At 43.6% G+C, this 20,014-nt stretch overlaps 1 protein-coding gene across 3 annotated transcripts in view; it reads left to right on the forward strand.

The window, feature by feature from the left end:
* CMTR1 (cap methyltransferase 1) overlaps nucleotides 1-20,014 on the forward strand; it is a 70,997-nt gene that overhangs the window by 14,952 nt on the left and 36,031 nt on the right. Inside the window, exons 5-8 of one of the 3 annotated variants that reach the window (XM_074989790.1) lie at nucleotides 1,321-1,410; nucleotides 1,925-2,032; nucleotides 3,010-3,214; nucleotides 6,432-7,263. In XM_074989790.1, the coding sequence (XP_074845891.1) occupies nucleotides 1,321-1,410; nucleotides 1,925-2,032; nucleotides 3,010-3,214; nucleotides 6,432-6,583 (555 nt within the window). In that variant the 3' untranslated portion in view covers nucleotides 6,584-7,263. Of the gene's footprint in view, nucleotides 1-1,320; nucleotides 1,411-1,924; nucleotides 2,033-3,009; nucleotides 3,215-6,431; nucleotides 7,264-13,801; nucleotides 13,952-15,351; nucleotides 15,487-20,014 lie in introns of those variants that run through there. The other 2 variants (XM_074989791.1, XM_074989789.1) reach the window with 2 other exon arrangements.

Raw genomic sequence — 20,014 nt, forward strand, 5'->3', positions numbered from 1 at the left:
CTCTTCCCCCGCTCTTTTTATCCCTTCTTCTTCGTCCTTTCCTCCTTGACTATATAAACCCTGGCTTTTTATTTTTGCTCCAGATCTGATGAAGTGGGTCTTACCCACAAAAGTTTATTGCCTAAAAAAATAACAGTATTAGACTTCAAGGTGCTACAGGACTGCTTGTTACTTATGCTAAGCTTCATCATGTATTTACATTTTCAACGAAGATCCATTTAGATGTTAATATTCCTGTTAATCTCTGAATCACCAGCCATAGTAATAGACAGGAAATACAAAGCTAACAATTGAGAGAGAATTTCTGACAATACAGGTTTCCATTTCAAAGTTCTAGCCTATCTAGCATTGAATGGCTTTAATTAGTGTTTACATACTTTTCTAATACGTCTTTCTTGGCTGATTCTGGGTCAGTTAGCTTGGAGGATGTTTAACTCTTTCTGGCCATGTGGCACACTTGGCTTAAGGTTTTTTGCAATTATGTAACAGTGGTAGCAACAGTGATATTTTGTGGTCATATTATAATTGGATAACCTCACGGTTATCCTAGACATGAAATAATACATATGTTGATTTTTTGAAAAAAAAAAAAAAAAGTTGAACTTGTATGAGAGTTTCAGGTTTATTCAGTATTTCCTTCGTTTATCCTGAGTGTTGTACTTTTGGAATCTCATGTAGCCCAGAACTAGTATTCAGTTTTTCAGCAAGAGGCTGAAGACAAAAATTTCTTTGCTTCTGACTGACTTGTCTTTTGTAACTAGCGTGTGTTAGAACATCATTTCCATGAGTTTCAGCTTAAAACTAAATTCTTCCTTTCAGTTGGTTTTTGGGAGCTCATGAAACATGCCATGTCTGTGGTGAAATTACCAGGTGATTGGAAACCCTTGAAACCTCTTGAGAGTTAACCCCAAAATTCCCTATGCCACTACCTGGTGTTGTGAGGCACAACTGAGCCATGAGTTATGTCTCCCCAGATAAGTTTGTATTTTATGACCTGCAGTGAATTATTTGATTAACCCATATACTGATATTACATGTGGGTTTTACTCTTTTTGAGTGTGAATATGTTTGCTTAGTGAGTCTTTTCCCGTTGTGCGTTACCATGTGACCTATATTTTACTTAGTTCGAGAAGACTGATCCTTCTGATTCCTCATCTAAAGAAGTAATTGGAGTCCTTGTTCTCTGAGGGGTTGTGCTCCTGTTGCATTGATTAAGTAAAAAGTTAGCAAAAATCAGTGAACTGAGTAGGATGCTAAGAAGAGTGTGTGTGTTTTATTGAGGCAAGTTACGAGAATCTGTCTGGATTTATATTTTCGCAGCATCGTGCTCTGATGGACGAGCTGAGTCGTAGCAAGAAGGATTTTGAAGAGATCATTCAAGCTAAGAATAAAGAGTTGGAAGAGACTAAGGTACTGAACAGAAGTTGCTTTCCTGTTTTGTTGAAAAGATCAGCACAATTTGCAGCCATGGGAGGAAGAGGGTGTTCAGTACTTTTCTCAAAACTTATTGCCTGGAGCAATGGAAATTTGCTTTTCTGATGGCAGGGACAAGATGTCTTGCTTGGACAGTGGTGGGCAACCTAGCGTAGCGAGTGAGCTGCATGAGTGGCCTTCCTTTATCTCAGTGGGCCATAAGGTTGTCATAACTAAGATGGTATTCCTCCATTACGGGCTAGTTTTGCTAACTGTGTTTGTATACCTAGATTTGTAGGATATGCTGACTGAACCATAGCTAGAGTCCTGCAAATCCACAGATATCCTCTTTATATCTGCAGGTGTGGAAATTCCTTTCCATACAGAAAGGATGCAAACCTGAGACAAGGAATCCCTGAGACTGTGTGTTGTAGCTGTCTTCCCTCCATCCCAGCCTTAGTTCGTAAACCCTTTGCTTCACCACCGGTGATCATGTGTCCCGTCCTTACAGGAGGAGAAGGAGAAGGCAAGAGCACAGAAGGAAGAGGTTTTGAGTCAGATGAATGATGTACTGGAGAATGAGCTGCAGTGTACAATCTGTTCTGAACACTTTATTGAGGTACAGTAACTGTAGTTGTTTCTCAAAAAATCAAAGCAAAGTTTGGTTGGGGTCTCTTTTTTTCCCACCCGGAAGTTTCTTCTCTCTAGCTTGGAAAATATTCACGCTAACTAATGTTCCCTCACCAAGGCATGTTCAAATGGTTATGTGCACCAAGATATGTGCCACCAGTAGAACTACAAACCTAGCTGTGGTTGTTCTGTTAATCAGTTGGGTGGCATTTGACTCTCTCCAGAGCGGCTGCAGAAGTGCAGAGCTTACACGGAACACTGACACTGGCTAAGATTTTTGTGTTTTGCTCCTTTTTCTGAGTATTAAGTCACTTCATGTTGTCAGTTACAGCTACACAATGAAATTTGTTAACTGGGATTACGTGGCTATAACTAAGGGTAAAATTTTACTCCTCTCCAGTTATTCTAGAAGAGACGTTCAACTCAGATTAAGCTTGAAATGTTGACTGTTAAAGCATGAATAGAAATTTATATTTTAATTTCAGTGGGTTATATGGAAATTTCTTCATAGCAGTGAAAACCTGAACACAGTGGCCTTGTTCTAATATCGGAAAATTAAACTCCATCTCATTTCATACGGAGTGGTGCTTCAGGAGATATGACTTGCGTATCTCACTTTCTTCACACTTCCACCTTTTAAGGTGGAAAACGTAGGCTAGTGTTTAAGGCACAGGACTGGAATTTTGACATTCTCAGTTCTCTTCCTGTGTGTCACAGATTTGCTGTGATCTGTGGGTGAAGTCTCTCTCCATTTGTTAGTTTTCCATCTGAAAAATGGGGATAATCTCTATGTATGTTAGCTGGTGAGGTTTGATTGTTACGTGAGTACTATCTGACCTTTGGACAGCAGGTACTACAGAGCCACTGTGATATTTTTTTCTAAGAAGGAATGTCCGTGTGGTGTGTTGCTAGTTTCAGAGGATTTTTTTCCTACTCTGATGGTGTGTGTTCTCCTGACCTCTACAGGCTGTCACGCTAAACTGTGCGCACAGCTTTTGCTCCTACTGCATCAATGAATGGATGAAACGTAAAGTGGAGTGTCCCATCTGCAGGCGAGAGATACAGTCCAAGACACGCTCATTGGTTCTGGACAACTGCATCGACAGGATGGTAGAAAACTTGAACTTGGAGATGAAGGAGCATCGGCTGGCTCTCATCCGAGAGCGCAAAGGTGAGAGGTGGGTGGAGAAGGTGTGATGTGCCGTCTCTGTCTCCATGTCCTCAAAAGAACTTCCTTTGGCACCTATAAACTGTGGGAATGGGAATGAATCCTAATTCCTATATGAGGTTAAGGCGACGTCAATGTTTTTCTAATAGGTGTTTTTCAGAGGTTAGAATGGGAATTAATTTCAGCATTCATGGCATAGCTAGATTTTTGCACTGTAAAATATTTTGGACATCTTTCTAAAGACTATATAGCATGCGCCCGACAAACCAGTGAGAAGACTTCACTATTAGAGAAGCAGCACTTGAATTTCTTAGGACATATTTTTACTAAGCTATCGTTTCTCAGAGCAGGTTTTGAAAAATTTACCATGTGACTTCTAGACAGTGGATTAAACTCAGCATGATTGGTCCTGTCCACTTGTCATTGAAACAAGAGTTGTGGGGGGGTGAACAGATTGATATCCTGGTAAAATTCCAGTGTTGGTAATACAATTCTACAGCCCTGTTTTTAGAGCACCACTTACCTAGGTGCTGAAATACAGCATTTATTCTCCTCTGTTCTTCTTAAAAACTGTTGTTGCTGTGTACTGTTAGATCACTACTTGGCTCCCCTATAGAGGTGGGTGTGTGATCCCTTTTATATGTACAGCTTTTTGGGATCCATGCTAACTGAAGTTGCTTTTGAAATATTTCTTGTCTTCCTTGGTGAAACAGAATGACATCACTAAATGCTGTCAATGCTAAATTGAAACAGACAGACAAACAAACAAAAACCCAGAAACTATTTAGTCAAATCAGTCTGATTCCCTCAGAAGATTCTGCACAGTTCAGAGAGTTTTCCAGCCCTGCTTCATGGATTTCTCTCATCTCTGCAGAACTGAGTCTGCTGTAGCTGTAATTTACATACATGCATATCTGCAGAGTATTCCAAAGCAGCACTGAAGTGTCTTGTCATGGGGTGAATGGTGACGAGATGAAATACAGTGAGGTCTCAGAGTACACAAGGGTTCCGTCCATGCACCCTCATGTAACCCGGATTTCACGTAAGTGGGATCTGGCTTTTTCCCCAGCAGAACGCGTTCTGTAGCCGGGGAGGCAGCGAAAAGGTAAGGCTTCAGGGTTGGGGGCAGTTGGGGAGGGTTAAGCCTGGCGGTGGGTTGGGGCTGTGGGAGGTGGGCGCAGGGGATGAGGCTGGGATGGGTAGGGCTGCAGGGGGGAGAGGAGTGGAGTTACGTTGGAGCTGTGCACGGGGTGGTGAGTCAGAGCCCTTCTCGGGAGGTGACCCAGGAAGCAGCGGGAGGTTGAATCGGAGCCAGAGCCAGGCGTGGGTGGTGAGACGGCAGGAGGGGTGGACTGGGGGTGGGGGGTTTGAATTGGAGCCATGCGTGGGGGGTTTAAACTGGGGTGGAGGGTGAACCGGAGCCATGCACGAGGGGTGGTGAGCAAGAGCCAGAGGTGGGGGTGGCAGGTGAACCAGAGCCATGTGCGTATGGTGAGCTGGGCCGCAGCAGGGGGTTGAGCCAGAGCTGGGCGTGGGTGGTGAGCCAGCAGAAGGGTTGAACTGGGGGTGGGGTGCTGAACTGGGGCTGCGCGTGGGTGGCCGAGGGGGTTGAACCAGAGCTGCGTGTGGGGGATTTAAATTGTGGCAGGAGAATGGAAATGGGGCCGCATGTGAGGGGTTTGAATTGGAGCCACGTGCAGGGGGGTTAAACTGGGATGGGGGTAGAGAGCCAGAGCCAGAGGTGGGGTTGGCAGGTGAGCCAGAGCTGCATGTGGGCAGTGAGCCGGCAGGGGGTGTTGAACAGGGACCAGGGAGGTTGAGTTGGAGTCATGCCTGAGGGGTGGTGAGCTACAGTTAGAGGCAGGGGGCAATCAGGAGCTATGTGCGGGTGGTGAGCGGAGCTGAGCCAAGGCTGTGCGGAGCCAGTGGGGTTGAGCCAGGGTCGGGGGAACGAGTTAAATGCAACTGGAAATTGTGCTACAGGGTTTACAATAGGAATCGGGGTCAGTCGGGTAAGGGTGGGGTTGCGTGCTGTGAGTTCGTGTACTCTGAGACCTTACTGTAGTGTCTTCATGGGAATTCACTTTATTCTCACATACAGGAAATCAGTGGTTCTCACATTTTATCCCCAGCTCAGGCCCCACCTTCATGTGAGCCAGATGAAGTATTTATCAATAGAATACTAAGGCAAAGAAAGCTTTATTATAGCCTTTATTTTGTCCTATGTAAGAGGAATGCATGGGTTTATTTCTATGCGGTGGTGGAAAGATTGACTGAAACTGGAATGAGCTCACTATAGGTGGATTCCAGAAGGAGACAGGCTCAACCAGGAATGGTTAGTTATATTCCAAAAGCACCTAGGAACACCAGTCAGAGATTAGAGCCTCTGCAAATAATCAACAGCGGACAATTCCTGCCCCAACATGTTCTTATTCTCCAGATGCTCAAATGGAGTCCTTGTAGTCCTCCAAAGCAGGGGTGAGCAAATATTTTACATCGGACCCCACTTTTCATCCCTGCAATTAGCAGGGTTCTCCCAACCTGTCTAATGTAATCCAAACTGATGGAAATTACTGTTAGGTTCATATCGGGGGGGTAAAAAACCCCCTTTTGGCCTGTGTAAGAAAATAAGTCTGTAGAATGTGAATACACATATATAAAAACAATAACATATTTCAACATTTTTAATGAGATCAATGAGCCTGAGACCCAGCAGCCAATTGTGCTATGTCCCCTTTACAAAATTTCATTCCCCTCTGTGGTGGCCTGCCCTGCACACTGCTCACCACTGCTTCAAAGTGCACCTTGCAGCCACTATCTCTGAGTTTTTTCCTTTTCACTCTCCTTACTGATAAGGCCCTGAAGTAGCCAGCTGACTCCACACTGATTGGTACCAAGAGTGGAGTTTTTGATTGGATGCCAAGAGGGAGAGTATTTGTAAGAAGTGAAGACAGTGTCTCTTTGCCCTCAGTGCGATTCCTGCTGCCCTATTGGAACTGGAATAAGCATACAAGGAATCTGAAAGAAAATTCCATTCATACTGTTTTTACAAAAGTATAAATAGAAGAGACAGGCCCCAGCCAGATGGTCTCTGGAGCTGCAGTTTGAAAAAACTTCCTGTAATGTGCACAGTGTAGCAGTAAGAGGAACTCTAGTAATTAGAGCTGTCTGTAATTTAGCCATCAGCTAACTACAGTATCTGTGTATGTTTTGAATGCAGAGAAACAGGATGTCTTAGTGAACCCAGCCACAGACAGTGAGAGCAGTATCATCTCTTCTATCTATTCCATCTTGTCAATGAGCAGTTATGACAGTGATGACTTTGAGGAGAACTCTGACTACGATGGTATCTATGATATCTACGATATCTGAACACCTGGGTCACAGACTGGATTGCCTGTGAGCCAGGCAGAACCGACCTAGAAGTGTTTGGATCTACAGCTATCAGAGGCAAATGGACTGGATGTTTAGAAAGATCGGCATTGAACAGCCTGGAATTTGAGTTGCAGATGAAGAATTCTGCTTAGCAGATTATTGGTTTTGTTTTTAAACGAATGTATAATTTCTTGCCCTTTAAAGCATACAAAGTGGAATTGTCATGCTAAATAAGTTTACATACAGACTTTGATTTCCACAATCACTTATGACCCTGGTCGGTAGCATAATGTTCCAGTTTCTCTGCATGCTCCATTGCTTATCTGCTGGGTAGAATTATTCCTATTTGAATGTTTATTTCCTTCATTAGAGCTGGTGGAGAAAATTGATAGATATTTAAGTAGGCCTCTCATTCCATCCAGCAGATAGCAGAGGTACACTTAACATACCAGTACAGTGCTGGTTTAAGATGGGTTTTTCTTGTCTGATTTTACATGGCAGTTTGTCTTTGTTGGCAGTAAGCAGTCATACTCGGCTGATTGTATGTGCCCTCTGATCTGAGCATACTCAGGTCATTGTAGGCTGGGGGTGCTGGGTCTCTGGCTGCTCTCTTAGGCCGTGTCTACACTAGCCGCAAACTTAGAAATGGCTGTTCAAATGGCCATTTCGAAGTTTACTAACGAAGCGCTGAAATGCATATTCAGCGCTTCATTAGCATGTGGGCAGCCGCGGCGCTTCGAAATTGACGCAGCTCACCGCCGGGCAGCTCATCCCGATGGGGCTCCTTTTCGAAAGAACCCTGCCTACTTTGAAGTCCCCTTATTCCCATCTGCTCATGGGAATAAGGGGACTTCGAAGTAGGCGGGGTCCTTTCGAAAAGGAGCCCCGTCGGGACGAGCTGTGGCAATTTCGAAGTGCCACAGCCACCCGCATGCCAATGAAGCGCTGAATATGCATTTCAGCGCTTCATTAGTAAATTTCGAAATGTCCATTTGAATGGCCATTTCGAAGTTTGGGGCTAGTGTAGACGTAGCCTTAATGTCATTTATTTTCTGTTGGGTAGCGATGGAGAAGAGTGAACTTCCCAAGTGTCAGCCCTAACCAGTGCTATACTTTCTCACAAAGCGTGTTAGCTGGTCTCTCTGCAGGCTTGAATGAGGTGGGAAATGACGACATCTAGGAACAATAACTTCAAAAACATAGTCTCTGCCAGAAGTGAAGATAACTTTTATCTCTTCTGAAGTGCTACTGCAATTTGAGTTAGTGGAATGTCCTGTCAGCCTGATGGGGAGGTAGCACCTGTGGCAAAACACAAGTCAAGAAGTGGGGAAGCACTGTGTCACGTATTTTTACTGTTTACAAAATGATGCTGTTCAGCTTGAACATCACTCTAGCCTTACAGCAAAGAAGATCCTCACTGAGGAGGTGGTGAAGAAATCTTGCCTCCACTTTGCAATCACCTGACTGTGGAGCTCAATTTTCGTTAGCCTGTATACTTGAGTCAGTGATGTTAGCTGAAAGGTGCCGTTTTACTGTGTGTGTGTGTAGGGGGGGAAATCTATTTGTAGTATTATTTCTCTGTCCATGTATATGTACTCCGTTCAGTGTTTCTTCTGCTTCTAAAGAGAGACATGTAAACCCACTTCTGCTGTTCTGCCTGCCAGCCAGGCACACAAACTTCATTCTGCTAATTGCTTTTGACTTTAATGGTAAAAATGGGCCATGATCTCATTTTTATAGCTCTGGTTGGTTAACGTTAAAAACATTTTCCCTTCTGACAGTCATAGGCAGCTTCAGCATTTTACTGTTTTTATGAAGTTATTCCAAAGCACTTGTGCATTCAGAGATTTGTATGACAAAATACACAGACCATTCTGTCCTGCATTTGTTGAGGCAGATATGCCATTAATTTAATATGAATGGAACACAGAGCACCCTAACCCTGAGAATGTAGTATTTCTTAATTTACGCTATCCTGTGCCAACAGAAGAACTAATTGCAGGAATGTGTGAAGGCTGATGACATTTCACAGGACAAGTGTGTCCTCCTAACATGATTTGTGTGATCAGGACTGTAACAGGGACAAAATGGTCTAGGAGCCAAGGTGTCAGGTCTCTAACAACCGCCTTGAACTTCAGTATAGTGTATCTCTACTGTTGAGGAGAAGTCAGAACCACGCTGAGGTTTCCTGTTCTCCTGTGCTCTTGACAGTCAATTCCTACATGTATATTCTCTTTTAGAAGTGCTAGTCAGGCAGGGGAGAGCCAACAGGAGACTGAGAATGTTTGACACTAACCCAGATCTCTGTGGAAGAAGGGGATCAGTGCCCATCTAGTGTGAGATAAGCTCTCTGGAATCCAAGGATTACAGATTTCTTCTGTCAGATGTATTTTGCCATGTTACTGTATTTTTTTTCTGCCTGCTTTATTTTTACTAAATATATTTATTTTGCTTCTTTGCTATTTCTGTCATTGTGTAATTAACACACATTCTCACACTTACCATGCTTGTTCTAAAACTTAAGTCAAAGAAATTAATTTTTCAGTGTGTCTGCAGGTGGTTTCTTTTTTTCCCTAAAGCCGTTTAAAACTACAATGTAAGGAGAAGTAGGATGGTTGTAACCTGCTCACTTTCCAATACCATCAGAACTATGTACATTGCATATAGATGAGATGATGTGATAGATGAGGACCAGGGAGGCATTGCTCCCCTGCATGTACAATAGACTAGCCCTTCACAACTCTAAATTTCCCCCCTCTAATACTGAATGTGCTTCTCGCAAGAAGAACAGTGGAAACACACTGAGGACAAACTGACCCAGAAACCACTACGTGAAAAGTGAGTTCTGCTAGGTGGGATTGCCTTAACAGGCACCACATTGTGAGAAGTATTTCAAATAGAGCAATAGCAGGCAGTTTCATTTACTGTGGGTTCTCAGGCACAAATAGGGTTCTTACATTGATATTGGTAACGCCTGTAAGATAAGATTTATATTACAGCGATGACAGGATACATGGTATGATAAGTGGATGTCTGTTGGAAAACAAGTAAGGATAAAATCTGGCACCTTCCATTTAACCTTTTCCCAGATTAAGGTTCTTGGCAAAGCTAACAGGCACAAAGTCAATTACTAAGAACATAAGATTGGGCATACTGGGTCAGATCAATGGTCCATCTAGCCAGTAACCAGTCTTTCAACTGTGGCTGGTGCCCAGAGTCATCCTGTCCCACAGTGTGACATGGCTGGGAACCAATGAACTGCTGCTGGTGCCCGAGGCTTCAGCTGTAACAAGTGCAATTGGCAATCAGGAGTGATCGGTCCTTTGTCATCCAGTCTCAAGTTGTGGAAGTCAGAGCTTTAGGGACACCCAAAGCTTGGGTTTGCATCACTGACCATCTTGACTAATAGCCAGTTATTGATTTCTGTATCTCACCCAGAAACTTGTCTAATTCTTTTTGAACATTGTTATGCTTTTGGCTTTCACAAGATTCCCTGATGAGAAGTGACACAGGTTCAAATTGTGTGAAGCAGTATTTCCGTATGGTTTTTTAAACCTGCTGCCTATTAATTTTATTTGGTCATCCCTGGTTCCCTTGTTATTCCAAGGGTTAAATAACATTTATTCACTTTCTCCACACCACTTATGCTTTATAGATCTTGATCATATCTCCCCTTAGTCTTTTCTGTTTCTGATGTTTATTGAAATGGGACAACAAGAACGGCATACTGTACTCAAGCAGTAGACATACCATGGATTTATATAGTGGTATAATTTCTGGTTTATCTATCCTTTTCCTAATGCTTCCTAAAAGTTAGCTTTATTTATTTAACATATTGAGTGGATATTTTCAGACACTGTTCACAGTGAACCCAAGATCGATCTTAAATGATTGCAGGTAATTAGCATCACTTAATAAGTACAGTTGGGATTGTGTATTGCTTTGCATCTATCAACATTGAATTTCATCTGTTGTTTTCTTATACAGTTTTGTGAGGTCCTTTTATAGCTCTTTATTGTCAGTTTTGGACTTAACTATCTTGAGCAATTTTGAATTGCCTGCAAACTTTGCTACCTCACTGTTTACCCCCTTTTTAGGTTATTTATGAATATATTGAACAGCACTTATTCCATTAGACTTCTCAAGGAGATCCTGTTATTTGTTTCTTTACACTGTGAAGACTGACCATGTATTCCTAATATTTGTTTTCTTTTAACCGGTTATTGATTCATATCCCATGATGCTTAAGAGCCTTTGGTGGGGGACTGTCATTCCCCCTCTCCGAGTGGGTTAACAGCAGCGTAGGGGAATGCTTCCCTGGAAGCTCTTCCTCTTGCTGCTCCCATTGTCCAGAATTACATCCAATAGGAGCAGTGAGGAGACTGGGGGGCAGAGCCACAGATGCCCCTAGGGAGATACACCTGATAAATGCAACACTGCTGCCTAGCTCTCCCACTCCCACTCTGCTCTTGCACCCTGCACTGCCCCCTGGCCATGCTCCTTTCTGTTCAAACTCCCCACCCCTTCCTGCACTCACCCTTCTACCCAGACCCCCATCCCTTCCTGTACCCTATGCTGGATGATGGTTTTCTGAGAGTGTGGCCTACCTGTTCCCACTTTCTTCTCTTGATTTGAATATAAAAACATTGGTTTGATTACTGAATCATTAAGTTTTCTGGGTATCAGTAATGGCCCTCATTAGCACATTTAGACTTAAAACCAGACTCACACTTCATATTTCTAACTTCACATACAAGAATGATACATACATAAAAATAGGATAGTCAGCAGATTGTAACTGTAAATAGATTTTATATGACCTGTTTTGCATAAATCATCTCTGTTATGCATAGTCATAAGCCAGTTTTCTTAAGGCATGGCGGGATGACATGAGGCTTTATTTATAAAACTGATTGAGAGCCACATAGCTTCCCACTGTGGATGGATGTTGGATAGATGTCAATGTATGTTTTGGGGTGGGATGAGGGGAACACTAGCCTAGCACTTTGTTTACGTTCCATGAAAACACTTAATTTGAAAATGTCTTCTGTGCTGGGATGATGGGAAGGAGGAAGAATCCATCCTTAGTGGCCATTTCCTGGCAAACATTATTCAAGCTGCTGTAGGTGTGGAAGAGAATCTAAAACTTAAGATCCTACTATAGAGCTACTGATCAGATTTTAATGGTTCCGTAGAGCTCCTTAAGATTCTATAGTGCATGTCTAGTTGACTTGCCTGGTTTGAGTGTTACAGTGATTCTGCACCTAAGACAGAGGCTGCTCAAACGAATCTGTCATCCAAGATAACACATCAGGGTGCTGCCCTGCCCGCTACAACAGAAATTGATCTCTTACTGAGAGACTTTCTGGAGTGAAGGTGCACATCACCATAAGATTTGGTGATTGTGGGGAGAGTACCAGGTTGCTGTACTGTTTGTTCAGGTTTGGCCAGGTGGCCCTAGACAGAATCTGCTGTTCTAGCTAGGTGCCTAGTTTGCCTATAACTAGACAGGATTTTGACCTAAGCTCTAATAACACAGCAGCATTTATAAATTGTTGTGATAAAATAGCCTTAGTACCTTTTGTTTATCTAGATTTTTAAAAGCAGCCCTGTCCAATCCATGTTATTCCTCGAGGTAAATGCTTGGTGGATTTGAGCTATCAACCCAGTTATGAAGGACTGCTGTACCATTGTATATAATCACACTGAAGTCCATCATTTCTCTTCTGCACTTCCATTCATCTTTGTGTGGTGGGCCTCAAGCATCCCCATCCCTTTAGGATGTGGTCCCACTGTGGATAAATGTTGGATAGATGTCAGTTTATGTTTTGGGGTGAGATGAGGGGAACACTAGCCTAGCACTTTGTTTAGGTTCCATGAAAAAGAACCTTACATGCTGTAAGGTACAGGGTATAGAAGGATTTCAGACAATTGAAGAAAATACACCAAGTCTCAGGGGCTATCCATGTTAGTTTGTAGCTTCACAAAAAGCCTCAGTGATTAACACATTTATTTATTAGGCAATGAGCTTTTGTGGGTAAGACCCACTTCCTCAGACACTGAAGAGGCAAGCTAAACAAAAGCTGCATGACTACAAGGCTTTTCAGTACTACTTCTGTTCAGCTCAGGCAATTTTGAAAACTGATAAGGATGTGCAGGTAGCATGAGTAACCCTTGATATTTCTGTACAATTTCTCAAAGTTGCCTGCTTTTTAATTTATCTTAGTTCAGACTAGTTCACATCAGCAGTTTCTTTAGCATCAAAGGACGCATGAATCTGTTCTTATTCCTGCCATTGTTCCAGGATACTATTTGAAAGTCTAGAACTTTAAGTTCAAGAACTCAACATGAAAATTATTCCTTTTATCTTCCCCTTTCATTGTCAAGGTTTGTGGAAGTTGACGGGGGAGATGATTTAACCTAAGCCCACAGGAAAGTGAAGCTGTGGTTTTGTATACTAAGATAGCCCATGGTGGGGCACAATCCGCGCTTCTTCCTAGAGCAGGGATGAGCAAACTTTTTATAAAATAGACTTAGGTCAGGTCCTACTTTTTAGTCCCTGAAATTAGCAGCCCCCTCTGCACCCATCTGATATAATCCAAACCAATAAAAATCTTGATGTTCATATGGGGGAAAAAAACCTTTTAGCACATGTAAGAAAATAAGTATGCAGAATGGAAAAACTGTTAATCCATATACAAATGTGAATACACATATATAAAACTAGCAACATATTTCAATGAGATGGATGAGCTGGAGACCCAGCAGCTGATCGTGCTGTAACCTCCTTATGAAAATTCACACCCCTGGAGGGGGCCCATCCCCCACTTGGCGCACCCCTGTCCTAGGGCAAGCAGATTAAGGGGGCAGGAGGCGGGGGGCTTTTATCCACGAAAGCTCAGGGCCTGATAAATACGTCGGTCTCTAAGGTGCCTGAGGATTGTTTGTTGTGGGTGGTGGGGCTGGTTCTGAAGCACTGCACCAGCAGGGCGCTGCCTGACGCAGGGGCAGCGTGCAGCGCCGGCAGGGAAATCAGCCCACCGAAGAGAGAACCCCGGCTCGCGCGCCGCCGTGCCCCAGCGCTCCTCCGCCGCACAGCCCCCAAGCAGGTGCAGCCCAACAGGCAGCGGCGCAGGCGCCCCGAGGCCCCGCCCCCGTCTGCAATCTGGCTGCGCGTCGCGAGCTCCATTCGCCGCAGGCGCGGTCGGCTGGCGTAGACGTCACTGGCGCGCGCCACGCGCGAGGGAGGACCCCGGGGCAGCGCGAGGGCGCGCCGGGGAAACGAAAGTGAGCGGAGCCGAATCGGCCTGGTTCTCCCGCCGCCGCTGCTGCCGGGCTATGGTGCCGGCCTGCGGCCCCGCCCCAGTGAGTGCCGCCCGCGGGGGGAAGGGCGGGGTCCTTCGGCCCCACTGCCCGGCCGCTTTCGCTCCTGCCTTCGCCGCGTAGGGCTGGTGCTGCTCCTCGGGGGAGCCGCGGGGGTCGGCGTTTCCCCAGGGCCCGGCTCTGCCCCTTCTATGGGTAGCGCCTCCTGCCTGCCCGGTGCTGTCCCCGGAGGGAAGGGGCTGGAGGAACCGAGGCCACCGCGAGTGGGACCCACTCCGCACTTCCCCGCGCGCCGTTAGATGCCGCAGCGAGCGCAGAGCTCGGCCCCCAGTGACCTTCGGGCGTTATCCCTGCCGGGCTCACGAACCTGTCTCACGTTGCGGCTTTTTTCGAAGGACTTAGCGCAAACCGTCCTGAATCGCACGCAGTAGGAGACCACTGCTGTCTCCTGTGGGTCTGATTTACAGTCCTGCAGCTCCCGCTGACTCGGCCAGTGTCTGTCTCATGGCAGAGATGTGTCCAGTCCTTTCTTTTAAAAAGCTGTTTCAGATCCACTGAGGTGGCTTTTTAGTTTTATGGTTAGTTTCAGTTATTTAATCCTGTTGCAGAATAAACAATAAATATCAGTGTTTCATACTCAACTGAGTGAGACTCCCAGAGCACTTCACTTACCCCAGCAGAAACCAGGTCTTGCTCTAGTGTATTTTCACCCATATGTTCCTTCACATTCCTTGACAATTTTCCCAGCATGCTCCTTCATGCTTGCTTGAGTTCAGAGGAAGATACCTGACCTTCACTTACTATTGCCTCCTCTTCCCTCCACAGCGGTTTTTATCTGTCAAACTCATGACTTGTAGTGGGAAAGATGCATGCATCTTTATTTACAATTTTCCTGTAAACAGGGTAGGAAAGCTAGCTTTAAAAAAAAACTGTTTGCAGGACCAGGTTTCAAAATGTTCTGCCTCCTTTGGAAGAAGTTTTCTCCCGTATACAACATCTCGGAGAAAATGGAAAAGATCCACTGAACTGATCTTATATTTCCTCAGTTTTTTACTGCTAATGTTGAATGAATCTCTGATATACACTAAGCAAAAGCCCTTCTGGAGGCAAATCAAATGTTCCCAAATGTGAGGCAAGCTCTAGTTAGTTACCCTCTCTTTTCTTGGTTGTGGCGTTTTATGTATAGTTGTAAATTAGATTGGTCAACAGTAGGGAAACTGCCAGGTACCTGAGTTTCCTGTGTTTGGATTAGAAGTTTAGAATGGGATCCACAGAAAAACAACCTCTTTAATCTATGGCTTTTATCAAAGCATGGTGCTCAAGTAGTGTGAAAAATCATGTACTGTGCTCACCTAATAGCAATATCATAGACCTTGCCCCAGCATAAAAGTATAGGAGAAAGTGAACTTGCTTGAAGCTTACTCTTTGCTCTCTTCTTGCAGTAAAAATGAAGAGACGAGCTGAGCCCGAACTTAACATCAACCAGAAGAGGCAGAAAAAGAGGGCAGAAGATCTAGGACTGAACCTCAGTTCCACTTCCGACGATGAACCTCTATTTAGTAATCATGCAACTCAAGGTAAAGTCAGAAGTAGTGTGGCCACTAGAGCTGTAAGAAGATGGCCTTGTGAGAGAAGTGCCTTTTCTTTTCAGGGAACTAGTTAATAAGCTGGAAATGAATGCATCCATTCTGGATCCCAATTCAATGCCTTAACTTCAACACTATCCTTCCTCTTTAGAAGGAAAGACTGCATCATTTCTGTATTCACACTTTGTGTGTGAGGAATGAGGTCTCCTCCGCCACACATAGTTTTATCTGGACACTTTTTACCACCATCTGCGAATAACAGTCATAACTTTTGTTTGCTTTGTCTCTTGTCTCTAGCCTTCCTTTGTACATTAAAAATAAAATGTCATGGATAGGCTAATCTGGATGACCTGAATTTCTCAAAAGATGCATTTTGTGAGGTCGTGCACCTTAATTGAAGTTGCAGTGTGCTGGATCCAAATGCATCCATTTTCTGTAGTGCTAATTTGTCACTGAAGTTCAATAATGATAAGAGTTTTTAAAGGTGGTTACATTTCCTTTCTCTCCACTCCGATGACTTTCATTCTCTTGGCTCTTCTGATGACCTCATGTAATTTGTTCTTTAGTCATTACCTGGATTTCCAACATTTAAAAAAAAAATAGATCTGAAATATCTCTTTCCCACATTTATCTACCCATTAGGAAAAAGCAGAAAAAGCATAGGTGTCACATTTGGATTCTCGGCAAGCTGCCAGGATAGCCATCAGTTTGGTGCAACTCAGGCATCTCTGTATGTGGGCCTGCCTACAGTAGGCTCAGCCACACTGGTTGCAGATGACAGTGATTGAATTTAGGGCACACTCTTAGGCTATGTCTACACTAGCCAAAACCTTCGAAATGGCCATGCAAATGGCCATTTCGAAGTTTACTAATGAAGTGCTGAAATACATATTCAGCGCTTCATTAGCATGCGGGCGGCCGCAGCACTTCAAAATTGACGTGGCTCGCCACCGCACGGCTCATCTTGACGGGGCTTCTTTTCGAAAGGACCCCACCTACTTCGAAGTCCCCTTATTCCTGTGAGCAGATGGGAATAAGGGGACTTCGAAGTAGCCGGGGTCCTTTTGAAAAGGAGCCGCGCGGCGGTGAGCCGTGTCAATTTCGAAGTGCCAAGGCCGCCTGCATGCTAATGAAGCGCTGAATATGTATTTCAGCGCTTCATTAGTAAACTTCGAAATGGCCATTTGCATGGCCATTTCGAAGTTTTTGGCTAGTGTAGACACAGCCTTACTCTTTTACATGGATAAGTTTATTTTGTATTCAGTCACAGGATTGATTAATGGCTTCTCCCAAACCAATTTATCCACTTTAAAACCCAATCTTCATCTTGGTCAAAAGCTGTTTCAAATATGAGATTATTAAAGCTGTTTAAATCATTCACCATTTGGTTATAACTCTCAGGACATTTAGTACTTCATTAATTGGTGTGATTGTGTATGGTAAAATTAACTTCCTGACTGGTTTTCCATTGAACTCACTTTAGATATCTCACAGGGCTAGCTCCCAAATGTTACTGTTAGCCGGTGGCCGGGTAATGTGCGGTGAGGTACTCCCCTGGGTCCTAAGCAACCCAGTTTTTACTGTTAGAGCAGGCAGCTCCCAGCACTCTCGCCCACGGCCAGGCTGTGGTAACCAAACGGTTAAAGTTCTTTTGTTGTGCCGGCTGTGTTGCAGTGACAAAAGGGTTAACAAAATAGTTAGGCTTGGATCTTAACTAGTTACAAGTTCATTAAGCTACAGTTATAAGCGTGGGGTTACAAAAGGCTATTGTTTACTTCTTATATGCTAGCAAAGTACAAGTGTTAACAAGTTACCTTACAATCCAATACAAAGATATCTGCTACCATCTAACACAATGATATCTTGATACTAGTTACAGAGCTCTAATTCTTTAGCTGTGCACAAAAAAAGTCAGAGACCTAGCATGGGTGTATCTTACCCTCTCTGCGTCTCTCGATACCAGAGTAGCCAAGCCGGATCGGTCACTCAGTTCCGCGGAAAGACGAATACGAGGTTGGGCGTCCCCAGTAGTGGACCTCGGGAGGCAATCACCTGACCCGACCAGCAGGTAGTTGGTGGAATGCACTCAAAGTTAGAGTTCTGCTGGGCCCATCTTTTATACCCCTTCTGGGTTACGTATTCTCTTTCTTATCTATGGTGCCAGATCATACTGGTCTGTCTTTGTGACGCCAGTTTGTTACAAGGGCATTTCTTCTTAGTTTGCACTTGTAAGACAAGAGATAAGCAATTTAGGAGTACAGGACATTCTTTTGTGCGGGCGGGGCACGTCCCCTTCTGGGTGATTGTGTGTGTGCATCATATTGATCAATGCCAGCTGGGGTGATTTCTGAGGATCCCCCACTCTTGTTGACAGTCTGGCCTGTTAGCCTTCCATCTGTACTTTCTGCTTCTCAGGGTCACGATAAGCTAGCATATCTGGGCCTCAATGAGGGCATCAAAGACTGTGCTGTCAGCAGCCATTTCCGTGCCGTGTGTGCTCCTCGGTGGGAGGGGGGGGGGAACGAGCAAGCTGGCTTGTAAGGGGGAGACTTTGTCTGGCTACAGTTACATATGTTACGTTGTGTTTCAATATCAAAAATATTGTTCCTTGTTTCACTAGTGTATTGAAGAATGTCTGTCTCTTACTCCTGGTCTCTTTCTTTTCTTCTAGAGCCAAGACTGTAACTGCTTCTTTAATCCAGATGGAAAAGTCTTAAATGAGAATCTTAAATAGTGTCTTGGATTCTCAATGATAAGTGCTTTACAGATTAACTGACAAAGTCCTTGTAGAGGCAGTTATGCCTGTCACTTGCTTTGGCAAAGTAATTCTTTGCCTAAAAAATTGATTTTTTTATGAGTATGATCATATTACTCCAATTAATTATACTCACATTACAGTGTTGCCCATTGCTGCTATTATGGAGTGTTCTCAAGTATGTACTTTCTGCTTTACATTTATTTTGCTCTTTTTCCCGTGTAACTGTGAAATTTTGATTTCTTACCTTCTTCACATTTAGACTGTGACTTTTTCTTTACGCACGAGTTTTGCCTGGTCTTGAGTTCTGTCTGGATAGCAGTAGTCAAGGTACCATGGTAGTGCACAGCAACTGTGCTTACAATGAATGGCTGGTTAAAAAACTGTGGAAGTGTTACCTGAGTGACTTCTGTTGGCTGAGATAGGAGTTGTAGCTGAACTTTTCTCCAACCCAGATTGCTTTGAAAACATTGGGCCTTGGACTGTATTCAGCTTAATATTGGAGAAGGCAGTCTGGTGTCCTGCAATGCAGAAACCTTCTTAGCGGCAATTGCTGTAAGTGTAGTAGCTACCTATAAATGCCACTTGTGCGGTCTCTCTAACTAGGATGTAGTCGTGGTGACATTTGTCAGACAGTCTCTGGTCTTATTAAATGTTCTTAGTCAATGGAAAGAGCTACTGAGTGGTCACTAAAAATATTCTACAAAACCCTGGTAGCCTGATGTCTCTGAAAGAGCTCTTACATCTTCACTGAGAAGGGAGTGTTGGTGCACAGGACCCTTGGGGCCAAGGTGAATTTATTTCAATCTCTGATTAAAATAATCAGTTTTAATCAGCTTTTCCATTTGTAATTCAGTTATTTTCTAAAGAGAGGTACATTCTCACTGGTTACCATTACCATTAATATAATGTTGATTTACAGCTGCATAGAGTCTTTGTTAGATTTAGTACATCTTTTTGCTACATAGGAGGGTACAGTATAACAATATACCTTTATTTAAATGGGTATATAACGTAATATTTTTAGATTCTTCATTGTATATTTTAGTATGTTTAGAAAACTGTGAGGAATATGTTGCTCATTGATTTATTAGTTTTGCTCATAGTTTGTGCCACACTGCTTGCTCTATCTACACACACACACAAATAGAAATGGCTGAATATGTCTTGCTGTTGGGGAAGTAACGCTATGGCTACATCTACACTTACCAAAAACTTTGAAACGACCATGCTAATGGCCAGATCGAAGAATACTAATGAGGTGCTGAAATGCATATTCAGCTCCTCATTAGCATGCCACCGGCTGCGGCACTTCGAAATTGCTGCGTTTCGCTCTGCGCGGCTCGTCTACGCCAGGGTCCTTTTTGAAAAGACCCTACCAACATTGAAATCCCATTATTCCTATGAGGTGTAGACGAACTGTGGGTGAGCAAACCGTGGCACTTTCGAAGTGCCGTGGCTGGCGGCATGCTAATGAGGTGCTGGCAATTTTGAAGTTTTGAGTGAGTGTAGACATGGCCTATATGTGAAAAAAAACATAATCAAATATAGTAAATATTTTAAATCGATGTTTCTTAAACCTTTTGAGGCCATGGAACACCAATCAAAATCAATAATATTTTTTATGTGGAAGACCTATGAAAATTTTCTTAAAAAAATTGTCAGACCAAAAACAAGAGAGAGAACCATATATAGCAAAAACAAAATGAGGTAATTTAATGAGGTATCATAGCAGTGAAGAAGTAACCTTGTATCTCATTTTAG

Source organism: Carettochelys insculpta, chromosome 3, assembly GCF_033958435.1.
Source record: "Carettochelys insculpta isolate YL-2023 chromosome 3, ASM3395843v1, whole genome shotgun sequence".
Classification (NCBI taxonomy): domain Eukaryota; kingdom Metazoa; phylum Chordata; order Testudines; family Carettochelyidae; genus Carettochelys; species Carettochelys insculpta.